General features: G+C 54.8%; 1 protein-coding gene across 11 annotated transcripts in view; it reads right to left on the bottom strand.

Moving 5' to 3' along the window:
• Positions 1 to 12,617, bottom strand: part of CPNE2 (copine 2) — a 56,384-nt gene that overhangs the window by 18,154 nt on the left and 25,613 nt on the right. For 10 of the 11 annotated variants that reach the window (XM_086620720.1, XM_086620722.1, XM_086620725.1 and 7 more), the window contains exons 5-10: positions 10,190 to 10,261; positions 5,645 to 5,728; positions 3,474 to 3,563; positions 3,181 to 3,279; positions 858 to 944; positions 75 to 134 (exon numbers count right to left, since the gene is read on the bottom strand). In XM_086620720.1, coding sequence (XP_086476846.1) covers positions 75 to 134; positions 858 to 944; positions 3,181 to 3,279; positions 3,474 to 3,563; positions 5,645 to 5,728; positions 10,190 to 10,261 — 492 coding nt within the window. The remainder of the gene's footprint in view (positions 1 to 74; positions 135 to 857; positions 945 to 3,180; positions 3,280 to 3,473; positions 3,564 to 5,644; positions 5,729 to 10,189; positions 10,262 to 12,617) is intronic. The other variant, XM_086620716.1, reaches the window with a different exon arrangement.

Genomic DNA, 12,617 nt, shown 5'->3' with positions numbered 1-12,617 from the left:
AGAACCTCCCTCCCCAGTTTTGACCATTACATGCGTGTTACTATCACTGGGCAAAGAGGAGCAAAAGTCCTTACGGTAAACATGAGCTGGCAGCCTCCCAGGATGTAGTCCAGGAAGGAGAAATCTCTGGTTATCTGAAAGAAAACCCCCCAAAAAGGCATTTCAGCAATCTTCACCATTGCAGAACAAAAAAAATAACTACGTGGGAAGTGGCCAAGCCTGTGGTCACTGCGAGCTCGGGCCTTTGGGGACCTTCAGCCACGTTGGCAAAGCAACGGGAAGAATCACTCAAGTCTTCCACTGCAGCGTTTTGGCACTTCACGAGTCACGTGGGGCCAGGCAGGGCCACGTGTCATTCCAAAACTGGGGTGGGAGGCCTGGACAGCAATCCCTGAGAGCTGGAAGTGTCCATCATAGTGAACTGAGTGGAAGATCCTCTCTCCACGGCCAAAACGGTCTCACATCACCTGCAGACCTGGTGCGGGAAGAGCTGTGTCGGCGCTTTCCCCGTGGTGCTGCTGCCATAGGAAGGGAGGACTTCACCAACACCTCTGCTCAGAAGAAAGATCTCTCCAACCTGCACCCAACCCTTGCCCCCAAGCAGACACCAAGCAGTTGGTGAGCACCCACAGCTTGGGCTTCATGCAGATGTTGCCCACCCTCCTCCTGGTGGCACCAGCAACATCAGATGCTCCAAATGGAGAGAAACCCAAGCAGAATGGAAATCACACTTTGATTCATGTTCCACAGGACCTGCACTTGGAAACACGAGGGCACTGGAGGCAGAAGGGATGGAGGAGCTCAGGAAGACCCAAGTTGGCCAGGAGCAAAAGGCAACATCCCGGCGTCATACTCACTTTGCAGGACTTGATAATGATGATCCCAGAGTTCTTGTAATTCTTTTTCTTCTTCTGCTTTTTGGGGTTAATGCACTCGAGCTCGAGCTGCAACACGAGACAGACAGTGGTGTGGGTGTGGTGCTGGGCTGTGCTGGGTGGCTGCAGATGCCACCAGTGGCCACATCCTGCGGGCACTCTCCTTCCACAGTTTTCAAATCACAGCGAGCTACTAGGATTTAATGATGGAAATGGAGATCCAAGACCTGCTTGGCAAGGGGCTGCTTTTCCTTCCCAGGGGCTTTCACCGTGCCCAGGAAACATGCACGTGGCAGCTGAGACACCCCAGTGAGGCTACGGGGGTCTACAGGATGGGATGGGGGCAAACAGGACGGGACGGGTCGAACAGGTGAATAATTAGGGCAGGCCAGCACCTTTTCTCCAAAGCTCTGGGAAAACCAAATTACTTGAATATTCAGGAAATTGCTGCAATATTTCATCAAAAAAAATAATTCTAAAACTGAGTCAAAACTTTTGTCAAAGAAGTTTACATGTGGGTTGGTCTAGTCAGGGGGAGCACAGACAGGATGCCACGTCCATTCCCCAGCTGCAGGAAAATGGGAAAGTTTTAAAGACTAAAATCCTTAAGTTTCCTGAACGTGAACATTGCATTTCACTGACTGAACAAAATCAAAACACAGATCTGCTGGCAAAATCCCCGACGTCTGAATAAACCCAGACAGATGGTCCAGCCCAGACACACCAGTGGGTAGCTCCCACATGGCTCCACGAGCCCCACGTGGGACAGTGGCAGCCAGTCTGTGCCCCCTCCCCCAGCATCCTGCTCACACCAGCCTGGTGATGGTCTCAGATCTGCTCAGCCCATCCAGTGATGGTCCCAGACCTGCTGAGACCAGCCTGGTGATGGCCCCAGATGTACTCAGACAAGCCAGGTGATGGCCCTGGTCCAGCTCAGATCAGCCTGGTGATGGCTCCAGACTTGCTCAGACCATCTGCTGGTGGCCCTGGTCCTGCTCAGATCATTTGGTGATGACCCCAGACCTGCTCAGACCATCTGGTGGTGGCCTTGGACCTGCTCAGACCATTTGGTGATGGCCCCAGACCTGTTCAGGCCTTTCATGATGGCCCCAGATCTGCTCAGACCATTTGGTGATGGCCCTGGACCTGCTCACATCAGCCCAGTGATGGTTCTGGACATGACAATGAGACTTTCCCTCCAGTTTGGCCATGCTGTGGCTGGTCAGTGCTGCTCCCAACCCGCAAGCACGCCAGCATGTGGTGCCTGATCTACAGCGAGACCATCTCTGTCCCTGCTTCTGTATTTACCCTCATCAGCGTGGCCACACGAAGGGATGAGACAGGTCACGAGGAGCCACCCCACAGGGAAGGGCTGCTGAAGGGCGATGATGCACAGTGGTGGCGAGCGGCAGCCACTTGCTTCGGAGCCACCTTCCTCGACCCAGAGCCCGCAGCAGCTCCGCACAGAGAGTGGCAGCAGGTGGGAAGTGGCAGCAGCTTCACCGGGGAAGGGAGGGTGCTCGACCTCTCGTGACAAGCCAGGCAAGGGGAAGAGGCAGTTTTACTCTCTTCCGACCAGCATCTCTCAGGGTCCCACGGAGAGGAAAGTAGATTTTATTGCTAGGCTGGTAGGTTGCAAATCCAGTGGGAAAACAGGCTCAATGTCTGCCTCTGCCACCCTCAGCTTGCATGGTCCAGGACAGGATGCTCCATGCCTTTGTGCCTCAGTTTCCCCAGCCAGGAAACTTTTCTCATTGTACCATGCATGGTGTCTTACACACCCCCACATCTTGGCCAAGACCTCCTCTTGCTTTTGTAATCCCAGCAATAATGGCAGTGAGAAGCTCTGCTCATTGAGCAGTCTTCATGATGTGCCTTCAACCAGGTGGCATCTGCCAAGGCTTTTGGCCAGCACTTTGCAGGGGAGAGGGAGACACAAAACGAGTGTGGAGTTGCACGGAGCTGTGGACCAGGCTGCCCCTGCTGCAGACACAGCCCCAGCAACATGTCATACCTCCCCATTTGACCCCTCCAAACCACAGGACACCGTCCAAATCATGGGTGGTGCTTCAAACATCTCAGCAGAGCTCGATTTTCAGCCACAACTGCCTTAGCCCTCTCTCTAGCTCAGATGCTTTAGCTACAAGAGTGGCCTGGGTCACTCATGGTGCGGTGGGAGGACAAAGAGGGTTGGACTTGGCTTCTTCTTGGCACAGGTTGAGGGTCTCAGTGCACGTACCAAAACCTATGACCAGCCCCAAGGAGCGCCTTCCTCATTCTTCTCCAAAAGCATCTCGGCACTTACCGGAAAGGCATCTTGGGCTTCGCACATCCTGGCCACTGAGGTCTGAAACTCCCCGATGAAGTCGTGTCCCCCATCACTGTCGTAGTCGTAACACGTCACCTGGGGTGGAAGGAGCACAAACCGGCCTCAGGCGCAGGAGACCTGCTGAAGTTCTCAACCTCTCCTGCTGGAGACCTCAAACAAGGGGGTTTTAGGGGTGATTCTGGTTTAGTACAAGCCATAGGGTTTTAGATGTTTAAAGATCGATCCCAGAAGCCGATCATCACGATAGCAGCTGAAGGGGCCCCCGTTACCTTTATCAGCTTCTCCACATCTCCATCGCACAGTGACACCAAAGGCACAGTGAACGGCTTCCAGACGGGGTCCAGCGTGTACTTGATCACCTGCGGGGTGGGAACGGAGGGATGCTGTGACAACTGACACGTCTGCGGGGACGGACACGTCTCCAAGAGCGACCCTGGCCCAGGTTCTTGGTGGGCAGGCCAGGCAAGCTGCAGAAAGCCCCATCTCAGCCCTCTGCCTCCTTAGCTTGGACACCCCAGTTCCCTCTTCTCAGGTTGTAGCATGCCTGAGTTACAACAGATTCATCTGCATCCCGTAGGGTGATTTAACCACCTCCAGGGGTAATTAAACAAACCTTCATCCTACTCATTGCTTTCTACCACCCAGCACAGCCTACATCCATCTGGGGTCTGACCACTGAGAAGATGGAGCCGTGGGATGCCACCACCAGTCGGGAAAGCCAAACAGCTTCGGCACGTCCATCGCTCTCGCCTCATCTCCGTAACACCTGCTGCCCACGCTGGAGAAATATTAATTGATGGTTTTTGACATCCTGAGAGGATGCGATCGCTTGGTGGAAACCCAAGCAAACACTCACAGGCTCCAGCACCTGCTGTGTACATCGGAGATGCCTGCAAGGGCGGGTGAAGATCCTCTTTCATGAAGGTGTTGTGCTCAAAAAGAGATTCACGTGAATATTAGGAAAGTCAGACATGGGTGGCAGATTAACCCTTCTCTGCGCAGGGTAAATACGGGGATATCTGGCGTGGAGGACCTTGGACTTTTGCAGCTGGAGCAGCAACAGCACAGCCCAGTGAGGAAGAGGTCCATGGCTGCTGCTGCCATGGAGGACCAGGACCAGGACCAGGCGTCTGGTTTTATAGAGAGGCTCTTGTGCAAGACCGAGGGAAACCCTGACACTGTGAGCGCGGTTGAGTGGAGAATTTGTAAACACCTTCCCCCGGGGAGGCCGGGAAGAGCAGGGGGAGCCCCCACGGTGGGTGGGGAAGGATCCAGCGGCTCCGGCGCCCGGCGCCCAGCTGGGCGCTCGCGCTTAAATAACAGATCGTGTCATGAGCGCGCTAATCCCTCCCTGCCAGGCACCTCTGTGGTGGCATGAGAAACGCCAGCATCGGGCTGGGAGCCGGTTGTATTCCCACACCGGAAGCCACAAGGATGGAGAACCTCATATCTTCGTATCCAGCCTCAAAACACAAAGGTACGGGATTCCTCCGAGGGCAGCGGGACACATTCGGGGCTAGTACGGAGGAGGCTGTTGGAGTACCCATTAGAAAGAAAACTTGGCCAGATCCTTATCCAGCAACACAGGACAGTGGAGGAACTGGGCAGCAATATATAAAAAAATCAATATATACATCTGCTCCCCATAATCCTGACCTGCTGACAGAGATCCCAGTGACAGCTGGTGCGCAGCCGCCTTCCCAATTCCCTCGCCTCTTCCAGGAGGAAGGGCTGGAAGTCACTCAAAAATCATCTGAGAAACACGTCTCGGTGAGCCAAAGCCCAACTACCCACACTAAGCCAGGAGGAAACGACCAAACGAGGTCCGCTTGGTCTGAATTAAACATGGCACAGAAACGTGCGTGGGAAGGCACAGCAGAGGTGGAGTTAAGGGGACGGACCGTACGGGTGCCACGGGACACACGGTGTTACGCACGTCCTGGTGCTCACACGAGGCCGACTGCTCGTGCGCTGAAGCCGGCGGCGCCCGAGCACCCTCCCCGCTTAGCTGAGGGCCCAGGAAAAGCTCATTTTAACCTTTTCCCGTTACCATTCCCTAGGCCACCTCCCACCACCTCTCTCCATCACCTGCCCAGGTCGCAGCTCCTGCAAGTGGAGGGACAGTGGGTCCAGGGCTCAGCCCACGTCCAGGCTGAGCCTTCTAACGTCTTCTAACCCCACACGGGTTAGAAGAACATCCTGCTCTCTGCTTGGTAGATACAGAAGTGAGCAGTAAAGATCTCAAGATCTTGCTGGCCTCAGTAAATCTTAATCTGCTCGAGTCCAGCAGCCTCAGCTGGACACCGGGAAGGCAGCCATAAAGTTTTGGAATCCCTGGATTCCATCCTGCTTTGTGGGTGATTGGTGAGATAACGCCATGAAGGGCAAGAGGGGCTGATGTAAAGGTGGTGGTGTCTTGGGTTACCCGAGTTGTGCTCACCTCTGTTCTGTGGACCAGCATCCATTTCCCATCGTCACCTGGTTTATAAAACTCCAAGAAGGGGTCTGACTTCCCAAAGAGGTCCTGGGGGAGAAGAACAGGACGGGTTACAGGGCGCTCTGCGAGCAGTGACAGCCACTCCAAGAGGGACCTCCTCTCCCATGAGACACCCTGTGTCCTCACCACACCAACTCGAGCACGCCGGCAGCACCCTGCCACCCCTCCGTGTCCCAGTTGTGGGGGTTCACCCCGCGCGGTTGGCACCCCGGCACGCGCCCGTGGGATCCGCCGGCGCGTGCCCACCCACCCACCGAGCTCGCTGGGTGCAGATGCCACGGAAAACTGGGAGGCAGCTGCGGTTGGGCTTGGAAAAACATCCAAAGCTTCGAAGGAAAAACAGAATTATGAAGTGCATGAGTGTCTTGGGGGAAAAAGGGAAAAGAAAAAAAAAAAAAATCCACCCTCCTACGCACGGCGGGAAAGCGTGAGCAGAGGAAATCTTTCAGGATCGAGCTGCCGGCGCGCTGCCCGCGACCCCGTAACAGCCTCCCGGACACGGAACCCCGTGAGACACCCCCAGCCCGGAGAGGAAGGAGGATGGCGTCGGTGGCACCAGCACAGGGAAACTCTGGCAGTTCTAAGCAGAACTTCATTCCCATTCGGAAAAACTGAGAAATGGGGAACAAGAAACCCAAAACTGTTCCAAATGGTTTACTGGGAACTCGAGGCACTGCAGCTGAGCTCTCCTCCCAGAGGGAGGTGGGTGCCTGAGTCCTGCAAAGAGCTGGAGGAACTTCTTACGGGTTTGAACAGGAGCTTTTTGGGCTTCCAAGCGATGCGGTGGGGATCATCCACACCTGGATCCCCACCTGGATACACCAGGAGCCCCCGTCCACAGCCAGGAGAGGTGGTGACTGGGATGGACACAGGCTCTGGCAATGCCCCAGCAGAAAACCCAGTAATGCTTCTATCCAAACCCTGTTTCCAAAGCCAGCCGGAAAAGTCAATCACTGCAAAGTGTTTTGGCCTGGAGAAACCATAACCTGCTTCAAAAGTCAAAATTCTTCTGCCAGAAGAGCAGAGCATGAAGGCTCACAGAGATGCTCTCTGGTGAGATGAGGTTTTTTTTTTCCTACCCTTGTTCACATGTTTGTAGAGGAGAAACCCAAGCCCCTCCTTCTGCAGGGTTACGGTTACGGCACTGCTCCGATGCCGCTCACGCACAGCCTGGGCTTGGCGCTTTCAAGCATCACTGATGGATTAAAGAACCAGTGGTGGGTACCTGACCCTGCCTGGGCTGGCACAATCTGCAACCCAACGCACTTCCACCCGCGCCAGCCCAGCGTGGGTTGGTGAGGACACCAGCTCAGATGACAGTGGGGACTCTTGAAGGACATCTGCTGCCATCCCAGGTGGAGCAGCCCAGTCTGCACGCCCGGTCAGCCTTGCTCCATCCAAAGCAGGGTGGGAGATGCCTGCAAGCCACAAGATTGTGGGCTGCTATTTGAAAACACCAAAACCATCAACACCTCGCCCCTACAAGCCTGGTGGGAGACGGAAACTGAGCAACCAAAGGAGCTCAGCAGACCAGATAGATCTGCAAACTGGTCCAAGAATCCACACCATCCAAACTGGTCCTTGCACACCATGGACAAGGCGGGTGGAGGTAGCACCTCCATCGGATGCAAGTCCCCAAACCACAGCATCCAGCACCAGTCCTGGCTCACAGCACTTGCTCTCACCCAGCCATGCCGAAGCATCACCGCCCTCCTGCCGTCCTCGCGGCTGCGGTGGCACGCACAGCTCCGGGGTCAAGTTCACCAGGCCCTAGGTGGAAACACCTCCTCTTCTGCAAGATATTTTTCCTTAGAACGACTCTCCCAAGAGCTGATGGGACATCAGGTACAAGAGTCTCAGGCTGGCTCTGCTGCTGAGACGCTCCCGCTGCGCAGCTTCAGCATTTAAAGGCAGTGAGCCGCGGGTGGAGAAATCATGGAGGTGTGATGGGCAGGAGGACCTGCCCGCGGCCGTAGAGAGGTGCCACCTCAGGGTGGTCACAGCAGAAGGAGCTGCCCGGGGCCGAGCACGGCTCCAGGCTGGGTTTGCGGCACAGCTGCCGGTAGGGGATGCTCACAGCTTTGGCTCAGCGTGGGCAGCAAGATGATCCCATGGTTCCACCATGAAACCCGGTGAGATCAGATCCCTTGACGTGGTGTCTGAGCCCCCAGCCGTGCTCCTCGGCTACGTGCTGCGGGGTGCAGGAGGGTGTCACCCCCCAGCTGCAGCCTTACCCCTGGGGTGTTTTGCTTAGCCGCTTCTCCGCTGTCTTTCCTAAGCTTAAACGAGTTTTACCCAGCTCCCACAGTTGTGTTTCATCCACGATCAACAATGACCCAAAAATATTGTGTTCCGACCAATTTCTTTGTTCAGAGACCATTTTAATTTGCATGAAGAGACACAACCATCCTTTGTCCACGAGCAGGACTCTAAGCACCGCAACACCACACTGTGTTATGGGAATCAGCAAAGAAACCTCGTTAGCTCAGTGATGGCAGGTGGTCACCAAGGAGCTTTCTGCTGATGTCTCTTGATAAATTGGAGGAAGACTCAGAAAGAATAGGACAATTCACAGTCCTTATCCCAGTATAACCAGGTAGGTGCTGAATTTCTGTACCTTGACTGTGGGTCTAAAGGGCAGCAGACCCACAGGTATCATGTCCTAGGGGAAGAATATCAAAATATGTCACCTTTGTGTAACCCGGTAGAGGAACTCGGTTGCAAACCAGATTAGAAAGGCAGCTCCTGCCCGTGGAGCAAGTGATGCCACCAATCAGAGTCATCGAATAGTTTGTGTTGGAAGGGACCTCAAAGATCACCCAGTTCCAACCCCCCTGCCATGGGCAGGGACACCTTCCACTACACCAGGTTGCTCAAAGCCTCATCCAACCTGGCCTTGAACACTGCCAGGGATGGGGCAGTCACAGCTTCTCTGGGCAACCTGTGCCAGTGCCCCACCACCCTCAGAGGGAAGAATTTCTTCCTTCTATCTCATCGAAATCTCCCCTCTTTCAGTTCAAAGCCATTGCCCCTTGTCCTGTCACTCCACACCCTTGTCCAAAGCCCCTCTCCAGCTTTCCTGTAGCCCCTTTAGGCACTGGAAGGTGCTGGAAGGTCTCCCCGGAGCCTTCTCTTCTCCAGGCTGAACAGCCCCAACTCTCTCAGCCTGTCTCCATAGCAGAGGTGCTCCAGCCCTTGGATCATCTTTGTGGCCTCTTCTGGCCCCGCTCCAGCAGCTCCATGTCCTTCATGAATGAACATGAATTCATGGACTTCAACAATGAAGTTGCTGATAGAACAAGAGGATGTATGCCTGATGTACCAGCCCTGCAAGGAGGACCCGGGTCCTTGGCTCTGCTCTTCACAACAGCCACAGCTGCGAAGGGACCCTGAAGCACGAAGGAAGGGCACCAAGCCTGCTGGGAAACCCCATCCCTTGCTTTGCAAGGGGGAAGAGGCTTTTTCTTGCGGTGTGGGGAGGAAAACTGCTGCGTTAGGGATGTCTTCGTCGACATGCATGGGGTTGACCCTCAGCCACATCTCAGAGGAAGCCACTGGCTCAAGGACATCTTCCAGCTCATTTATGAAACGGAGTTATTCGGGGATTTCTTAACAGGGGCGTTTGGCTCCTTGCACTAGGCAGCGTAAGCAGGAGGGCGAGAAAACAGCCATTCCCAACAGGTGGGAAAAGCACTTGGATAAATCAGGCATCCAGCCGGTTTGGACAACAAGACTAGACAAACCAAACCTTCTTGCCCCAGCAAATACCCTTCTGCCGGGACGTCTGCTTTACCCCGGTTTGAAAACAGAGGGCCATCCTGCCAATAACGCAAGCTCCGGAGAGACTAGGAAGAAGGGAAAAATAATATTCCCCTCGATTGCTTAGCAACAGCACTGGTTTAAGAGGAACAGCACTGGTTGCCTGGTAAATAAGGTCAGATGGCTTTGTTCAGAACGGCTCACAGTTTCCTACGTATCATATCCAAAGCAAAACTCCAGCGTTACCTGCCTCCGAGGTCAACGCTTCTTCCTTGGAAAAGATGAGGATGATACACATGCAGATGTTCGCTCCATTTCCAGAGAGGCTGAGGGCAACAAGCCAGGAGCTCTCAGCACTTCGGAGATACACGTTCAAGGGGCATCAGCACTGCCAGCTCCATCAGGACACCGAACGACAGCCACTGAAGTAGTAAGTCTGATGCCTTTAAGACATGCTGGAACACAGACCCGGTGCCACACGTAACCTTTCCATCTCAACATGCGTCATGAAGAAAGTGATACTGTGACAATGGGGAAACTGAGGCACAGGCACAGCCAGCAGCCAGTGGCACTGCCAGGACTTGGACCCCTCCAGTCCCACCCTAACGCTTTCTCCAGTAAGACTATTTTCTGTCACTGCTATACCCAAAGGCAGAGATTTCCGTAGACCCCTTAGCCTACGAAGGACAGATGTTGAACGCTGCGTCCCCCAGGCACAACCTCACTCACCTTTTTGTCCAGTTTTCTGCCGGCCACGCTCAGCGTAATCACCCTGTTATCCGAGAGCTCTTGGGCAGCTATCTGAAAGGCAAGGGAAGGCTGTGTTCATGTTCAACACCAAGCCAGAGGAGAATCCAGACCTTGCGGATGCGCGCTCCGAAGACATCCGCACGACTCCTGCAAAACCCATCTCCCAGCTAAGAGACCGGATGATCTAATGAACACTATTTCGGATGGGATGATCTCATGCACACTATTGAGGAGTTACAGTGATTTTTACCTTTGCAGATCAATTTGGGATCAAAGCCTACTTCCCAGCTCCTCCCTGGAATGGAGAAGGACGGAGAAAAAGCCCAACCTTCCCCTGGATGGGCACTGCCATTTCCCCTGAGCCAAGGCAGCAACCCACCGACTTTAAAACAACACAAGATACAGTTCTTTAGTGGGCTACCAGCTACGACGCTGGTGCTGCAGCTGGAACCCCCGTGACACCCACTGGCCTCCACAGCCTTATCGCTGGGGCTGGGTCCACCCGGAACACCTTCGTTTGCAGGGCTGGGAGTCAACAGGTACAACTAAGCCTCTTGAACGGCAAACCCGAAGGGAGAACGAGGTGCCAGGACACCCCGAGCAGCCTCCTTCCCCCATGCCATCAGATCTGAAATGAAGCTTCTGGGTACAAAATCATCCCCTTTCTTTGGTGTCACACGGGAGGTCTCAGGTGGCTTTTCACACGCCGGGACCTGGTGAAGCCTCCAAGGACCAAGCCAAGAAGAAGCAGGAACCATAAAAACATTTGCCAGCAAGATGTGCTGCCTTGTCCTCCACATCCCAGGGTGGGCACGGCAAAAAGCAGCTGCCCCATCCCTTGGAGGTGATGTCGGCGGCACTGAGGACTCGAGCCACATCTCTGCATGATCACCCGACGAGACGGCCCTGAGGATGGAAACTCCGTTGCTGCTCCCGAGGAGCCGGAGCAGGCAGGAGCAGAGCCCAGATTACATCAGTTTAAGGGACTTTATTCACATACGCTGCAGAAGGTCTTCGGCTGCCAACCACCATCGGGCCGGTTTTGTCTGGAACGTGGTCTAATGAGTCTCTTGGTATTTTAAGAAAGGGAACGTTTATAACAAAAAAAAAAACCAACAACTCACATTTATTCACTTCTGTTACCAGCCGTTTTCTGAATCACTTGTCCTTTTTTCCTCAAGGCTGTGTCCTGCCCAAGCATCTGCTCCCCACCTCTTCCTCCTCCGCTTCCCGGGGCGGGCTGAGCCGTCCATGCCCCGGGAGCCCCGCCGCAGCATCCTCCCCGGGGCAGGAGCCGGCACTGGCACGGCCGGGAGCACGGCGTGGACACGGTGCTCCCAAGCACGGCCGTTTGCCGGCTCTCACGAGGCGACTGCCCTTCACGGGAGACACGCAGCGTGATTACAGCCAGGCTTTTGGAAAAACTTGCAGAAATCAAGGGAACGATTCTCGGCAGCAGAAGCAATCAGAGGGTTACCTGCACTTAGGAGAAGGGGGTGGTTTGCGGAGGCGAGGGGACGAGCCGCAGCTCCCCAACGACCTCCCAGCCTTCTCACGGCGCTCTTCGGTCCACGGGGGATGTGTTTGCCGCGTGCAAAACCAAATTTTTCCCCTCTTCCCCGTATAGCCGTGATGTCAGATGTTCCCGATGGCAAAGCCACAGCATCGGTTTCCTCCTCCACCTGGTCCTCAGTGGGCACGCGCTGCCACCAAAACCAGCGTGAGGAAGAGGAGCCGTAGGGAAGCGGATGGGGTTTGCCCTTTGCTGATCCCCGCAGAAGCACGCTCCGTCGGTGCCCAGCGTTTTGGGGCTCACTGGAGGCAACATCAAGGCCAATTCGTGCAGACGAGCCAGGTACGTCCTTGTGCCACGCTGCTGGTGGCATCTCCTCTTGGCCAGCGTGGACAAAGCCAAGGTCCCCACCGCTGTGCCTGGCGGAGGTGTGCGGCAAGATCTCGGGATTGATTTCCACAAACACAACAGCTCGCTTTGGGATCTCCCCCATCTCATCCAGCCTAGGGACCCCCGTGCGGTCCCGTCCATCCAGTCAAGGTTCTTCTGTTGCATTCACTCCTCTGGCATCTCAGTTAAGAAGACGGATACTGGGGCACAATTGAAGGGGATGGAGGTGAGGAAGGCAGCGTTTGGCTCCAAATTCTGTTTTATATGAGTGAGTGTCGTGGTTTAACCCAGCTGGCAACTGAATGCCACCCAGCCGCTCGCTCACCCTCCCCCAGTGCCAGGGGATGGGGAAGAGAATTAAAGGGGAAAAGGGAGAGACCCGTGGGTTGAGAGAAGAACGATTTAATAATAATAACATATGATTATATATACATATAATAATGATAATATATACAAGCAAGTGATGCACGGTGTAATTGCTCACCACCCCCTGACCAAGGCCCA

The sequence above is a fragment of the Tauraco erythrolophus genome, chromosome 15 (assembly GCF_009769465.1).
Source record: "Tauraco erythrolophus isolate bTauEry1 chromosome 15, bTauEry1.pri, whole genome shotgun sequence".
NCBI classification, from domain to species: domain Eukaryota; kingdom Metazoa; phylum Chordata; class Aves; order Musophagiformes; family Musophagidae; genus Tauraco; species Tauraco erythrolophus.
Note: the sequence above shows the minus strand (reverse complement) of the source record. Positions and strands in the feature narration are given on the sequence as shown.